The 18,057-nt window shown below is 52.5% G+C and overlaps 1 protein-coding gene across 1 annotated transcript in view; it reads right to left on the bottom strand.

Moving 5' to 3' along the window:
• COL27A1 (collagen type XXVII alpha 1 chain) overlaps positions 1-17,854 on the bottom strand; it is a 282,597-nt gene extending 264,743 nt beyond the window's left edge. The window contains exon 1 of the mRNA XM_040404975.1: positions 17,535-17,854. Within this exon, the coding sequence (XP_040260909.1) occupies positions 17,535-17,587 (53 nt within the window). The 5' untranslated portion in view covers positions 17,588-17,854. The remainder of the gene's footprint in view (positions 1-17,534) is intronic.
• Between the last annotated feature and the right edge of the window lie 203 nt (positions 17,855-18,057).

The following is an 18,057-nucleotide window of genomic DNA, read 5'->3' as shown; positions in this document are numbered from 1 at the left end:
AGGATGGACTGATATACAATTATATACATATCCTATATATACAGGACGGACTGATATACAATTATATACATATCCTATATATACAGGACGGACTGATATACAACTATATACATATCCTATATATACAGGATGGACTGATATACAATTATATACATATCCTATGGTAGTTCTGAGCCTCCTATTGGATAATTACTGCATGGGCGATTATCTTTCAGCAACAAGTTATTTAACCCCGACTGGTGCAATGAGTTGCTTCTCATTTCTTAAACAACCATGTCGAAAGACACATCTCGTGGTCGTGGAAAAGATGTTAGTCTGTTTGAGAAGGGTCAGATCATTGGCATGCATCAAGCAGAGAAAACATCTCAGGAGATTGCAGAAACTACTACAATTGGGTTAAGAACTGTCCAACGCATTATAAAAAACTGGAAGGATAGTGGGGACCCATCGTATTCGAGGAAGAAATGTACCGGAAAAAAATCCTGAATGATCGTGATCGGTGATCACTTAAACGTTTGGTGAAATCAAATCGAAGAAAACTCGAAGTAAGTCGAAGTAGAACTCAGGGCTATGTTTAATAGTGAAAGTAAGAGCATTTCCACACGCACAATGGGACTGAACAGCTGTGTAGCCGTAAGAAAACCACTAATCAGTGAGGCAAACCAGAAAAAAAGGCTTCAATTTGCTAGAGAGCATAAAGATTGGACTCTGGAGCAATGGAAGAAGGTCATGTGGTCTGATGAGTCCAGATTTACCCTGTTCTATAGTGATGGGCACATCAGGGTAAGAAGAGAGGCAGATGAAGTGATGCACCCATCGTGCCTGGTGCCTACTGTACCAGCCTGTGGGGGCAGTGCTATGATCTGGGGTTGCTGCAGTTGGTCAGGTCCAGGTTCAGCAACAGCATGTGCTCCAAGAATGAGGTCAGCCGACTACCTGAACATACTGAAGGACCGGGTTATTACATCAATGGATTTGTTCTTCCCTGATGACACGGGCATATTCCAAGATGACAATGCCAGGATTCATCGGGCTCAAATTGTGAAAGAGTGGTTCAGGGAGCAGGAGACATCATTGTCACACGTGGATTGGCCACCGCAGAATCCAGACCTTAACCCCATCGAGAATCTTTGGGATGTGCTGGAGAAGGCTTTGCGCAGCGGTCAGACTCCACCATCATCAATGCAAGATCTTGGTGAAAAATTAATGCAACACTGGATGGAAATAAATCTTGTGACATTGCAGAAGCTTCTGGAAACAATGCCACAGCGAATGCGGGCCGGAATCAAAGCTAAAGGCGGTCCAACAAAATATTTTTCTTTGGACGGGATAGACTGACATACTACTGTATACATCCTATATATACGGGTATATATATGGGATAGACTGATATACATCCTATATATACGGGTATATATATGGGATAGACTGATATACTACTGTATACATCCTATATATACGGGTATATATATATGGGATAGACTGACATACTACTGTATACATCCTATATATACGGGTATATATATGGGATAGACTGATATACTACTGTATACATCCTATATATACGGGTATATATATATGGGATAGACTGACATACTACTGTATACATCCTATATATACGGGTATATATATATGGGATAGACTGACATACTACTGTATACATCCTATATATACGGGTATATATATGGGATAGACTGATATACATCCTATATATACGGGTATATATATGGGATAGACTGATATACTACTGTATACATCCTATATATATGGGTATATATATGGGATAGACTGATATACATCCTATATATACGGGTATATATATGGGATAGACTGATATACTACTGTATACATCCTATATATACGGGTATATATATATGGGATAGACTGACATACTACTGTATACATCCTATATATACGGGTATATATATGTGATAGACTGATATACTACTGTATACATCCTATATATACGGGTATATATATGGGATAGACTGATATATTACTGTATACATCCTATCTATACACACAGGATAAATTGATATACAAATACTAGCAGCTTAATACAAAAAAGTATCCCAAATTGGCAAATTCTGCTGAGGCAGCCAAAAAGTAAATCTCATGGATGAGCCGTCTCCTTCTCCGACACTTGACCGTCTATACCCGATAATGCTCGGCATTAACCAGGAAACCACAATGGGGGGAGCGAGAGTTTATCCCGGCCCCTTACTGTACTGTAATAAGGATCAACAGTTTTCACGTGGGGTAATCTGCCTGGGATTAGAGCATCGTTCACACGGGCTCGATCCGCCGTGTTAATCTCACCCACAGGGAACTAATTGTTGGCTAATTATAAGAACCCAAAAGTAAATGACCAAACTCAACAATATCAAGGATATCCCCTGGGAAAAGCCGGCCATGAGGATCACTTTAACTTGCGCTTGGTTGAGTAAAACTTTAATCCCTCTCCCTACAGAAGTGATTATGGAGTTCAAAGCTTTATGGGTCGGCACATACATAGTGCTGCATATAGACGTCTGCAGCCTGGGGGGCTAGCTGTGCAGGACAGGACGGCACATACATAGTGCTGCATATAGACGTCTGCAGCCTGGGGGGCTAGCTGTGCAGGACAGGACGGCACATACATATTGCTGCATATAGACGTCTGCAGCCTGGGGGGCTAGCTGTGCAGGACAGGTCGGCACATACATAGTGCTGCATATAGACGTCTGCAGCCTGGGGGGCTAGCTGTGCAGGACAGGACGGCACATACATAGTGCTGCATATAGACGTCTGCAGCCTGGGGGGCTAGCTGTGCAGGACAGGTCGGCACATACATAGTGCTGCATATAGACGTCTGCAGCCTGGGGGGCTAGCTGTGCAGGACAGGTCGGCACATACATAGTGCTGCATATAGACGTCTGCAGCCTGGGGGGCTAGCTGTGCAGGACAGGTCGGCACATACATACTGCTGCATATAGACGTCTGCAGCCTGGGGGCTAGCTGTGCAGGACAGGACGGCACATACATAGTGCTGCATATAGACGTCTGCAGCCTGGGGGCTAGCTGTGCAGGACAGGTCGGCACATACATAGTGCTGCATATAGACGTCTGCAGCCTGGGGGGCTAGCTGTGCAGGACAGGACGGCACATACATAGTGCTGCATATAGACGTCTGCAGCCTGGGGGGCTAGCTGTGCAGGACAGGACGGCACATACATAGTGCTGCATATAGACGTCTGCAGCCTGGGGGCTAGCTGTGCAGGACAGGTCGGCACATACATAGTGCTGCATATAGACGTCTGCAGCCTGGGGGCTAGCTGTGCAGGACAGGTCGGCACATACATAGTGCTAGATATAGACGTCTGCAGCCTGGGGGCTAGCTGTGCAGGACAGGTCGGCACATACATAGTGCTGCATATAGACGTCTGCAGCCTGGGGGGCTAGCTGTGCAGGACAGGACGGCACATACATAGTGCTGCATATAGACGTCTGCAGCCTGGGGGGCTAGCTGTGCAGGACAGGTCGGCACATACATAGTGCTGCATATGGACGTCTGCAGCCTGGGGGGCTAGCTGTGCAGGACAGGTCGGCACATACATAGTGCTGCATATAGACGTCTGCAGCCTGGGGGGCTAGCTGTGCAGGACAGGTCGGCACATACATAGTGCTGCATATGGACGTCTGCAGCCTGGGGGGCTAGCTGTGCAGAACAGGTCGGCACATACATAGTGCTGCATATAGACATCTGCAGCCTGGGGGGCTAGCTGTGCAGGACAGGTCGGCACATACATAGTGCTGCATATAGACGTCTGCAGCCTGGGGGGCTAGCTGTGCAGGACAGGTCGGCACATACATAGTGCTGCATATAGACGTCTGCAGCCTGGGGGGCTAGCTGTGCAGGACAGGTCGGCACATACATAGTGCTGCATATAGACGTCTGCAGCCTGGGGGCTAGCTGTGCAGGACAGGTCGGCACATACATAGTGCTGCATATAGACGTCTGCAGCCTGGGGGGCTAGCTGTGCAGGACAGGTCGGCACATACATACTGCTGCATATAGACGTCTGCAGCCTGGGGGGCTAGCTGTGCAGGACAGGTCGGCACATACATAGTGCTGCATATAGACGTCTGCAGTCTGGGGGGCTAGCTGTGCAGGACAGGTCGGCACATACATACTGCTGCATATAGACGTCTGCAGCCTGGGGGGCTAGCTGTGCAGGACAGGTCGGCACATACATAGTGCTGCATATAGACGTCCGCAGTCTGGGGGGCTAGCTGTGCAGGACAGGACGGCACATACATAGTGCTGCATATAGACGTCTGCAGCCTGGGGGGCTAGCTGTGCAGGACAGGTCGGCACATACATAGTGCTGCATATAGACGTCTGCAGCCTGGGGGCTAGCTGTGCAGGACAGGTCGGCACATACATAGTGCTGCATATAGACGTCTGCAGCCTGGGGGGCTAGCTGTGCAGGACAGGTCGGCACATACATAGTGCTGCATATAGACGTCTGCAGCCTGGGGGGCTAGCTGTGCAGGACAGGTCGGCACATACATAGTGCTGCATATAGACGTCTGCAGTCTGGGGGGCTAGCTGTGCAGGACAGGTCGGCACATACATAGTGCTGCATATAGACGTCTGCAGCCTGGGGGGCTAGCTGTGCAGGACAGGACGGCACATACATAGTGCTGCATATAGACGTCTGCAGCCTGGGGGGCTAGCTGTGCAGGACAGGACGGCACATACATAGTGCTGCATATAGACGTCTGCAGCCTGGGGGGCTAGCTGTGCAGGACAGGTCGGCACATACATAGTGCTGCATATAGACGTCTGCAGCCTGGGGGGCTAGCTGTGCAGGACAGGTCGGCACATACATAGTGCTGCATATAGAGTCTGCAGCCTGGGGGGCTAGCTGTGCAGGACAGGACGGCACATACATAGTGCTGCATATAGACGTCTGCAGTCTGGGGGGCTAGCTGTGCAGGACAGGTCGGCACATACATAGTGCTGCATATAGACGTCTGCAGCCTGGGGGGCTAGCTGTGCAGGACAGGTCGGCACATACATAGTGCTAGATATAGACGTCTGCAGCCTGGGGGGGCTAGCTGTGCAGGACAGGTCGGCACATACATACTGCTGCATATAGACGTCTGCAGCCTGGGGGGCTAGCTGTGCAGGACAGGTCGGCACATACATAGTGCTGCATATAGACGTCTGCAGCCTGGGGGGCTAGCTGTGCAGGACAGGACGGCACATACATACTGCTGCATATAGACGTCTGCAGCCTGGGGGGCTAGCTGTGCAGGACAGGACGGCACATACATAGTGCTGCATATAGACGTCTGCAGCCTGGGGGGCTAGCTGTGCAGGACAGGTCGGCACATACATAGTGCTGCATATAGACGTCTGCAGCCTGGGGGCTAGCTGTGCAGGACAGGTCGGCACATACATAGTGCTGCATATAGAGTCTGCAGCCTGGGGGCTAGCTGTGCAGGACAGGACGGCACATACATACTGCTGCATATAGACGTCTGCAGCCTGGGGGGCTAGCTGTGCAGGACAGGACGGCACATACATAGTGCTGCATATAGACGTCTGCAGCCTGGGGGGCTAGCTGTGCAGGACAGGACGGCACATACATAGTGCTGCATATAGACGTCTGCAGTCTGGGGGGCTAGCTGTGCAGGACAGGACGGCACATACATAGTGCTGCATATAGACGTCTGCAGCCTGGGGGGCTAGCTGTGCAGGACAGGTCGGCACATACATAGTGCTGCATATAGACGTCTGCAGCCTGGGGGGCTAGCTGTGCAGGACAGGTCGGCACATACATACTGCTGCATATAGACGTCTGCAGCCTGGGGGGCTAGCTGTGCAGGACAGGACGGCACATACATAGTGCTGCATATAGACGTCTGCAGTCTGGGGGGCTAGCTGTGCAGGACAGGACGGCACATACATAGTGCTGCATATAGACGTCTGCAGCCTGGGGGGCTAGCTGTGCAGGACAGGTCGGCACATACATACTGCTGCATATAGACGTCTGCAGCCTGGGGGGCTAGCTGTGCAGGACAGGTCGGCACATACATAGTGCTGCATATAGACGTCTGCAGCCTGGGGGGCTAGCTGTGCAGGACAGGTCGGCACATACATAGTGCTGCATATAGACGTCTGCAGCCTGGGGGGCTAGCTGTGCAGGACAGGTCGGCACATACATAGTGCTGCATATGGACGTCTGCAGTCTGGGGGGCTAGCTGTGCAGGACAGGACGGCACATACATAGTGCTGCATATGGACGTCTGCAGTCTGGGGGGCTAGCTGTGCAGGACAGGTCGGCACATACATAGTGCTGCATATAGACGTCTGCAGCCTGGGGGGCTAGCTGTGCAGGACAGGTCGGCACATACATAGTGCTGCATATAGACGTCTGCAGCCTGGGGGGCTAGCTGTGCAGGACAGGTCGGCACATACATAGTGCTGCATATGGACGTCTGCAGTCTGGGGGGCTAGCTGTGCAGGACAGGACGGCACATACATAGTGCTGCATATGGACGTCTGCAGTCTGGGGGGCTAGCTGTGCAGGACAGGTCGGCACATACATAGTGCTGCATATAGACGTCTGCAGCCTGGGGGGCTAGCTGTGCAGGACAGGTCGGCACATACATAGTGCTGCATATAGACGTCTGCAGCCTGGGGGGCTAGCTGTGCAGGACAGGTCGGCACATACATAGTGCTGCATATAGACGTCTGCAGCCTGGGGGGGCTAGCTGTGCAGGACAGGTCGGCACATACATAGTGCTGCATATAGACGTCTGCAGTCTGGGGGGCTAGCTGTGCAGGACAGGTCGGCACATACATAGTGCTGCATATAGACGTCTGCAGCCTGGGGGGCTAGCTGTGCAGGACAGGTCGGCACATACATAGTGCTGCATATAGACGTCTGCAGCCTGGGGGGCTAGCTGTGCAGGACAGGTCGGCACATACATATTGCTGCATATAGACGTCTGCAGCCTTGGGGGGCTAGCTGTGCAGGACAGGTCGGCACATACATAGTGCTGCATATAGACGTCTGCAGCCTGGGGGGCTAGCTGTGCAGAACAGGTCGGCACATACATATTGCTGCATATAGACGTCTGCAGCCTTGGGGGGCTAGCTGTGCAGGACAGGTCGGCACATACATAGTGCTGCATATAGACGTCTGCAGTCTGGGGGCTAGCTGTGCAGGACAGGTCGGCACATACATATTGCTGCATATAGACGTCTGCAGCCTTGGGGGGCTAGCTGTGCAGGACAGGTCGGCACATACATAGTGCTGCATATAGACGTCTGCAGTCTGGGGGGCTAGCTGTGCAGGACACTTCACTCCCTTCTATCACTGAGTGCACACTCAGTCACCACGACTTTCCTCTTTTACTCACATTGGAAATGAGCTCATCCATACACATTATGCTTGCATTCAGTAATGCCATCCACTTTGGAAGAAGGAGGGGCCCCATACATTGCACTGTACCGGCGGCCCCATACATTGCACTCTACCAGCGGCCCCATACATTGCACCGTACCAGCCACCCCATACATTGCACTGTACCAGCGGCCCCATACATTGCACTGTACCAGCGGCCCCATACATTGCACTGTACCAGCGGCCCCATACATTGCACTGTACCAGCGGCCCCATACATTGCACTGTACCAGCGGCCCCATACATTGCACTGTACCAGCGGCCCCATACATTGCACTGTACCAGCCGCCCCATACATTGCACCGTACCAGCAGCCCCATACATTGCACTGTACCAGCGGCCCCATACATTGCACTGTACCAGCCGCCCCATACATTGCACTGTACCAGCCGCCCCATACATTGCACTGTACCAGCGGCCCCATACATTGCACTGTACCAGCGGCCCCATACATTGCACTGTACCAGCCGCCCCATACATTGCACCGTACCAGCCGCCCCATACATTGCACTGTACCAGCAGCCCCATACATTGCACTGTACCAGCGGCCCCATACATTGCACTGTACCAGCCGCCCCATACATTGCACTGTACCAGCCGCCCCATACATTGCACTGTACCAGCCGCCCCATACATTGCACTGTACCAGCGGCCCCATACATTGCACTGTACCAGCGGCCCCATACATTGCACTGTACCAGCGGCCCCATACATTGCACTGTACCAGCCGCCCCATACATTGCACTGTACCAGCGGCCCCATACATTGCACTGTACCAGCGGCCCCATACATTGCACTGTACCAGCGGCCCCATACATTGCACTGTACCAGCGGCCCCATACATTGCACTGTACCAGCCGCCCCATACATTGCACTGTACCAGCCGCCCCATACATTGCACTGTACCAGCCGCCCCATACATTGCACTGTACCAGCGGCCCCATACATTGCACTGTACCAGCGGCCCCATACATTGCACTGTACCAGCGGCCCCATACATTGCACTGTACCAGCGGCCCCATACATTGCACTGTACCAGCGGCCCCATACATTGCACTGTACCAGCGGCCCCATAACAGCCTTCGCGGAGGCATACACTGTCCAAACAATGATGCACGGCCCCTTATCAACTCAGATCTCCTATAACTCACAGAGGACGAGCAATGAAATTCTCTAAGGGATCTCATGCAGACACCTATATATACGGGGGTCCCAACGAGCGCATACAAAACGTATCCCATACATAAGTGGCCCTGAGTGCAGAGCGTAAGGAATACTATGGTCCTATGCAGAAACCTATACTGTACCAGCGGTCCCAATGAGAGCAGAAAAGGGTCCTATACATATAATGAGGTCAGTGTGTAAGAAATACTATGCAGTGAGGGGTCCTATGCACACACCTACACTATACAAGGGTCCCAATGGGTGCACACGGTAAAGGATCCCATACACACTATGAGTGCATTACACTACATTATATATTAGTGCAAGCGATCCAATGTACCGAGGACCCCGTGTGTGTATTCAGTATAGGGGGTCCTATGCGCCCACCTACACTATACATTGGTGTCAATCAGACCCTATAGACACTGTACATTCAGGCAGGGGTGCTGTGCATATTGTACAGGGACCCTGTGTGTCAGTAAAGGGGTCCTATGCGCACACCTACACTATACAGGGGTCCCAATGAGGGCATACAGATAAGGATCCCATACACACTGCGCGCCGTCTGCCAGGAGCATGACCTGTACTCTATTAGTGCAAGAGATCAACGTGTGCATGTAATAAGGGGTCCGAAGCATATTACAGGGGACCCTATGTGTGAATTCAGTAAGGGGTCCTATGCACCCACCTACACTATACATGGGTGCCAATCAGACCCTACAGACACTGTACATTCAGTATAGGGGTCCCATGCATACTGTACCAGGGACCCTGTGTACATTCAGTATAGGGGGCCCCATGCATACTGTACCAGGGACCCTGTGTGTATTCAGTATAGGGTGTCCCATGTATACTGTACCAGGGACCCTGTGTGCATTCAGTATAGGGGGCCCCATGCATACTGTACCAGGGACCCTGTGTGTATTCAGTATAGGGGGTCCCATGCATACTGTACCAGGGACCCTGTGTGTATTCAGTATAGGGGGTCCCATGCATACTGTACCAGGGACCCTGTGTGTATTCAGTATAGGGGGTCCCATGTATACTGTACCAGGGACCCTGTGTGCATTCAGTATAGGGGGTCCCATGCATACCGTACCAGGGACCCTGTGTGCATTCAGTATAGGGGGTCCCATGCATACTGTACCAGGGACCCTGTGTGTATTCAGTATAGGGGGTCCCATGCATACTGTACCAGGGACCCTGAGTACATTCAGTATAGGGGGTCCCATGTATACTGTACCAGGGACCCTGTGTGTATTCAGTATAGGGGTCCCATGCATACTGTACCAGGGACCCTGTGTGCATTCAGTATAGGGGGTCCCATGCATACTGTACCAGGGACCCTGTGTGTATTCAGTATAGGGGGTCCCATGCATACTGTACCAGGGACCCTGTGTGTATTCAGTATAGGGGGTCCCATGCATACTGTACCAGGGACCCTGTCAGTACATTCAGTATAGGGGGTCCCATGCATACTGTACCAGGGACCCTGTGTGTATTCAGTATAGGGGGTCCCATGCATACTGTACCAGGGACCCTGTGTGTATTCAGTATAGGGGTCCCATGCATACTGTACCAGGGACCCTGTGTGTATTCAGTATAGGGGGTCCCATGTATACTGTACCAGGGACCCTGTGTGCATTCAGTATAGGGGGTCCCATGCATACTGTACCAGGGACCCTGTGTGCATTCAGTATAGGGGTCCCATGCATACTGTACCAGGGACCCTGTGTGTATTCAGTATAGGGGGTCCCATGTATACTGTACCAGGGACCCTGTGTGCATTCAGTATAGGGGGTCCCATGCATACTGTACCAGGGACCCTGTGTGCATTCAGTATAGGGGGTCCCATGCATACTGTACCAGGGACCCTGTGTGCATTCAGTATAGGGGGTCCCATGCATACTGTACCAGGGACCCTGTGTTTATTCAGTATAGGGGGTCCCATGCATACTGTACCAGGGACCCTGTGTGCATTCAGTATAGGGGGTCCCATGCATACTGTACCAGGGACCCTGTGTGTATTCAGTATAGGGGGTCCCATGCATACTGTACCAGGGACCCTGTGTGTATTCAGTATAGGGGGTCCCATGCATACTGTACAAGGGACCCTGTGTGCATTCAGTATAGGGGTCCCATGCATACTGTACCAGGGACCCGGTGTGTATTCAGTATAGGGGGCCCCATGCATACTGTACCAGGGACCCTGTGTGTATTCAGTATAGGGGGCCCCATGCATACTGTACCAGGGACCCTGTGTGTATTCAGTATAGGGGGTCCCATGCATAGTGTACCAGGGACCCTGTGTGTATTCAGTATAGGGGGCCCCATGCATACTGTACCAGGGACCCTGTGTGTATTCAGTATAGGGGGTCCCATGCATACTGTACCAGGGACCCTGTGTGTATTCAGTATAGGGGGTCCCATGCATACTGCACTGTACCAGGGACCCTGAGTACATTCAGTATAGGGGGCCCCATGCATAGTGTACCAGGGACCCTGTGTGTATTCAGTATAGGGGTCCCATGCATACTGTACCAGGGACCCTGTGTGTATTCAGTATAGGGGTCCCATGCATACTGTACCAGGGACCCTGTGTGCATTCAGTATAGGGGGTCCCATGCATACTGTACCAGGGACCCTGTGTGCATTCAGTATAGGGGGTCCCATGTATACTGTACCAGGGACCCTGAGTGCATTCAGTATAGGGGGTCCCATGCATACTGTACCAGGGACCCTGTGTTTATTCAGTATAGGGGGTCCCATGCATACTGTACCAGGGACCCTGTGTGCATTCAGTATAGGGGGTCCCATGCATACTGTACCAGGGACCCTGTGTGCATTCAGTATAGGGGGTCCCATGCATACTGTACCAGGGACCCTGTGTGCATTCAGTATAGGGGGTCCCATGCATACTGTACCAGGGACCCTGTGTGTATTCAGTATAGGGGTCCCATGTATACTGTACCAGGGACCCTGTGTGTATTCAGTATAGGGGGTCCCATGCATACTGTACCAGGGACCCTGTGAGTGCATTCAGTATAGGGGGTCCCATGCATACTGTACCAGGGACCCTGTGTTTATTCAGTATAGGGGGTCCCATGCATACTGTACCAGGGACCCTGTGTGCATTCAGTATAGGGGGTCCCATGCATACTGTACCAGGGACCCTGTGTGTATTCAGTATAGGGGGTCCCATGCATACTGTACCAGAGACCCTGTGTGTATTCAGTATAGGGGGTCCCATGCATACTGTACCAGGGACCCTGTGTGCATTCAGTATAGGGGTCCCATGCATACTGTACCAGGGACCCTGTGTGCATTCAGTATAGGGGGTCCCATGTATACTGTACCAGGGACCCTGTGTGCATTCAGTATAGGGGGTCCCATGCATACTGTACCAGGGACCCTGTGTACATTCAGTATAGGGGGTCCCATGCATACTGTACCAGGAACCCTGAGTGTATTCAGTATAGGGGGTCCTATGCATACTGTACCAGGGACCCTGAGTGCATTCAGTATAGGGGTCCCATGCATACTGTACCAGGGACCCGGTGTGTATTCAGTATAGGGGGTCCCATGCATAACTGCACTGTACCAGGGACCCTGTGTGCATTCAGTATAGGGGGTCCCATGTATACTGTACCAGGGACCCTGTGTGCATTCAGTATAGGGGGTCCCATGCATACTGTACCAGGGACCCTGTGTACATTCAGTATAGGGGGTCCCATGCATACTGTACCAGGGACCCTGTGTGTATTCAGTATAGGGGGTCCCATGTATACTGTACCAGGGACCCTGTGTTTATTCAGTATAGGGGGTCCCATGCATACTGTACCAGGGACCCTGTCAGTACATTCAGTATAGGGGGTCCCATGTATACTGTACCAGGGACCCTGAGTACATTCAGTATAGGGGTCCCATGCATACTGTACCAGGGACCCTGTGTGCATTCAGTATAGGGGGTCCCATGCATACTGTACCAGGGACCCTGTGTACATTCAGTATAGGGGGCCCCATGCATACTGTACCAGGGACCCTGTGTGCATTCAGTATAGGGGGTCCCATGCATACTGCACTGTACCAGGGACCCTGAGTACATTCAGTATAGGGGGCCCCATGCATAGTGTACCAGGGACCCTGTGTACATTCAGTATAGGGGGTCCCATGTATACTGTACCAGGGACCCTGTGTGTATTCAGTATAGGGGGTCCCATGTATACTGTACCAGGGACCCTGTCAGTACATTCAGTATAGGGGGTCCCATGCATACTGTACCAGGGACCCTGAGTACATTCAGTATAGGGGGTCCCATGCATACTGTACCAGGGACCCTGTGTGTATTCAGTATAGGGGGTCCCATGCATACTGTACCAGGGACCCTGTGTGTATTCAGTATAGGGGGTCCCATGCATACTGTACCAGGGACCCTGTGTGTATTCAGTATAGGGGGTCCCATGCATACTGTACCAGGGACCCTGAGTACATTCAGTATAGGGGGCCCCATGCATACTGTACCAGGGACCCTGTGTGTATTCAGTATAGGGGGTCCCATGCATACTGTACCGGGGACCCTGTGTGCATTCAGTATAGGGGGTCCCATGCATACTGTACCAGGGACCCTGTGTGCATTCAGTATAGGGGGTCCCATGCATACTGTACCAGGGACCCTGAGTACATTCAGTATAGGGGGTCCCATGCATACTGTACCAGGGACCCTGTGTGCATTCAGTATAGGGGGTCCCATGCATACTGTACCAGGGACCCTGTGTACATTCAGTATAGGGGGTCCCATGCATACTGTACCAGGGACCCTGAGTACATTCAGTATAGGGGGTCCCATGCATACTGTACCAGGGACCCTGTGTGCATTCAGTATAGGGGGTCCCATGCATACTGTACCAGGGACCCTGTGTGTATTCAGTATAGGGGGTCCCATGCATACTGTACTAGGGACCCTGAGTACATTCAGTATAGGGGGTCCCATGCATACTGTACCAGGGACCCTGTGTGTATTCAGTATAGGGGGTCCCATGCATACTGTACCAGGGACCCTGTGTGTATTCAGTATAGGGGGTCCCATGCATACTGTACCAGGGACCCTGAGTACATTCAGTATAGGGGGCCCCATGCATACTGTACCAGGGACCCTGTGTGTATTCAGTATAGGGGGTCCCATGCATACTGTACCAGGGACCCTGTGTGCATTCAGTATAGGGGGTCCCATGCATACTGTACCAGGGACCCTGTGTGCATTCAGTATAGGGGGTCCCATGCATACTGTACCAGGGACCCTGTGTACATTCAGTATAGGGGGTCCCATGCATACTGCACTGTACCGGGGACCCTGTGTGTATTCAGTATAGGGGGCCCCATGCATACTGTACCAGGGACCCTGAGTGCATTCAGTATAGGGGGTCCTATGCATACTGTACCAGGGACCCTGAGTACATTCAGTATAGGGGGTCCCATGTATACTGTACCAGGGACCCTGTGTGTATTCAGTATAGGGGGTCCCATGCATACTGTACCAGGGACCCTGAGTACATTCAGTATAGGGGGTCCCATGCATACTGTACCAGGGACCCTGTGTGTATTCAGTATAGGGGGTCCCATGCATACTGTACCAGGGACCCTGTGTGCATTCAGTATAGGGGGTCCCATGCGTACTGTACTAGAGACCCTGTGTGCATTCAGTATAGGGGGTCCCATGCATACTGTACCAGGGACCCGGTGTGTATTCAGTATAGGGGGTCCCATGCATACTGTACCAGGGACCCTGTGTGCATTCAGTATAGGGGGTCCCATGCGTACTGTACTAGAGACCCTGTGTGCATTCAGTATAGGGGGTCCCATGCATACTGTACCAGGGACCCTGTGTGTATTCAGTATAGGGGTCCCATGCATACTGTACCAGGGACCCTGTGTGCATTCAGTATAGGGGGTCCCATGCATACTGTACCAGGGACCCTGTGTACATTCAGTATAGGGGGTCCCATGCATACTGCACTGTACCGGGGACCCTGTGTGTATTCAGTATAGGGGGCCCCATGCATACTGTACCAGGGACCCTGAGTGCATTCAGTATAGGGGGTCCTATGCATACTGTACCAGGGACCCTGTGTGCATTCAGTATAGGGGGTCCCATGCGTACTGTACTAGAGACCCTGTGTGCATTCAGTATAGGGGGTCCCATGCATACTGTACCAGGGACCCTGTGTGTATTCAGTATAGGGGGTCCCATGCATACTGTACCAGGGACCCTGTGTGTATTCAGTATAGGGGGTCCCATGCATACCGTACCAGGGACCCTGTGTGCATTCAGTATAGGGGTCCCATGCATACTGTACCAGGGACCCTGTGTGTATTCAGTATAGGGGGTCCCATGCATACTGTACCAGGGACCCTGTGTGCATTCAGTATAGGGGGCCCCATGCATACTATACCAGGGACCCTGTGTGCATTCAGTATAGGGGGTCCTATGCATACTGTACCAGGGACCCTGTGTGTATTCAGTATAGGGGGTCCCATGCATACTGTACCAGGGACCCTGTGTGCATTCAGTATAGGGGGTCCCATGCATACTGTACCAGGGACCCTGTGTGTATTCAGTATAGGGGGTCCCATGCATACTGTACCAGGGACCCTGTGTGCATTCAGTATAGGGGGTCCCATGCATACTGTACCAGGGACCCTGTGTGCATTCAGTATAGGGGGTCCCATGCATACTGTACCAGGGACCCTGTGTGCATTCAGTATAGGGGGTCCTATGCATACTGTACCAGGGACCCTGTGTGTATTCAGTATAGGGGGTCCCATGCATACTGTACCAGGGACCCTGTGTGCATTCAGTATAGGGGGTCCCATGTATACTGTACCAGGGACCCTGTGTGCATTCAGTATAGGGGGTCCCATGCATACTGTACCAGGGACCCTGTGTGCATTCAGTATAGGGGGTCCCATGCATACTGTACCAGGGACCCTGTGTGCATTCAGTATAGGGGGTCCCATGCATACTGTACCAGGGACCCTGTGTACATTCAGTATAGGGGGTCCCATGCATACTGTACCAGGGACCCTGAGTGCATTCAGTATAGGGGGTCCCATGCATACTGTACCAGGGACCCTGTGTGCATTCAGTATAGGGGGTCCCATGCATACTGCACTGTACCGGGGACCCTGAGTACATTCAGTATAGGGGGTCCCATGCATAGTGTACCAGGGACCCTGTGTGCATTCAGTATAGGGGGTCCCATGCATACTGTACCAGGGACCCTGTGTGTATTCAGTATAGGGGGTCCCATGCATACTGTACCAGGGACCCTGTGTGCATTCAGTATAGGGGGTCCCATGCATACTGTACCAGGGACCCTGTGTGCATTCAGTATAGGGGGTCCCATGCATACTGCACTGTACCGGGGACCCTGAGTACATTCAGTATAGGGGGTCCCATGCATAGTGTACCAGGGACCCTGTGTGCATTCAGTATAGGGGGTCCCATGCATACTGTACCAGGGACCCTGTGTGTATTCAGTATAGGGGGTCCCATGCATACTGTACCAGGGACCCTGTGTGCATTCAGTATAGGGGGTCCCATGCATACTGTACCAGGGACCCTGTGTGCATTCAGTATAGGGGGTCCCATGCATACTGTACCAGGGACCCTGTGTACATTCAGTATAGGGGGTCCCATGCATACTGCACTGTACCGGGGACCCTGTGTGTATTCAGTATAGGGGGTCCCATGCATACTGTACCAGGGACCCTGAGTGCATTCAGTATAGGGGGTCCCATGCATACTGTACCAGGGACCCTGTGTGCATTCAGTATAGGGGGTCCCATGCATACTGCACTGTACCGGGGACCCTGAGTACATTCAGTATAGGGGGTCCCATGCATACTGTACCAGGGACCCTGAGTGCATTCAGTATAGGGGGTCCCATGCATACTGTACCAGGGACCCTGTGTACATTCAGTATAGGGGGTCCCATGCATAGTGTACCAGGGACCCTGTGTGCATTCAGTATAGGGGGTCCCATGCATACTGTACCAGGGACCCTGTGTGTATTCAGTATAGGGGGTCCCATGCATACTGTACCAGGGACCCTGTGTGCATTCAGTATAGGGGGTCCCATGCATAGTGTACCAGGGACCCTGAGTGCATTCAGTATAGGGGGTCCCATGCATACTGCACTGTACCGGGGACCCTGAGTACATTCAGTATAGGGGGTCCCATGCATAGTGTACCAGGGACCCTGTGTGCATTCAGTATAGGGGGTCCCATGCATACTGTACCAGGGACCCTGTGTGTATTCAGTATAGGGGGTCCCATGTATACTGTACCAGGGACCCTGTGTGCATTCAGTATAGGGGGTCCCATGCATACTGTACCAGGGACCCTGTGTGTATTCAGTATAGGGGGTCCCATGTATACTGTACCAGGGACCCTGTGTGCATTCAGTATAGGGGGTCCCATGCATACTGTACCGGGGACCCTGTGTACATTCAGTATAGGGGGTCCCATGTATACTGTACCAGGGACCCTGTGTGTATTCAGTATAGGGGGTCCCATGCATACTGTACCAGGGACCCTGTGTGTATTCAGTATAGGGGGTCCCATGCATACTGTACCAGGGACCCTGTGTGCATTCAGTATAGGGGGTCCCATGCATAGTGTACCAGGGACCCTGTGTACATTCAGTATAGGGGGTCCCATGCATACTGTACCAGGGACCCTGTGTGCATTCAGTATAGGGGGTACCATGCATACTGTACCAGGGACCCTGAGTACATTCAGTATAGGGGGTCCCATGCACCCACCTATCAGACCCTACACATACACGCCACCCTCGGAGCCCCCCACTTCTGCCTCCCCCGCCCCGGACCCCCTTCCTCCCCCGTACTCACCCCCTGGAAGCGGCTGCTCGGATTCTGGAGCCCGGGTCAGATACCGGCTCCATCACGGTTACTTCATTCTCTCGGTCGGGGGCTTTACGTCCATCGGAGTGAGAGCATCAGGTCCCGCTGTGGGCACCGGACTGGTGCAAGTGCCACTCACCCCCCGGGGACCCGGCATGTACCTTGGGAGGGAGGCAGTGGGCAGGTCTGGGGTGAGCTGGGACCCATGGCAGCCTGACCCCTGGCGGATCTCTGTGCACCCCCTCTTCTTACTTTAGGGGGTCCCTAAGCAGCCGGCACACGGAGATTCCTCCCTGCTGGACCCGAGACACAGGGAAAGGAAGGCTCCCAGAAATGCGCTGGATATAACGCGGAGCCTCTGCGCTCGGCTGCCCTCTAGCGGCCACAGGCCAGCACTGCACCCTGCATTCTCTCATCCAAAGTTAAAGGAACTTTTTTTTTTTATTATTTAATCCCTTTGAAATGTTTTTTTTCTATTCATCAAACAGAGCATTTCTGTAAAAGAGCAAAC

Source organism: Bufo bufo, chromosome 8 (assembly GCF_905171765.1).
Source record: "Bufo bufo chromosome 8, aBufBuf1.1, whole genome shotgun sequence".
NCBI classification, from domain to species: Eukaryota; Metazoa; Chordata; class Amphibia; order Anura; family Bufonidae; genus Bufo; species Bufo bufo.
This window is presented reverse-complemented; position numbering and strand designations above follow the sequence as displayed.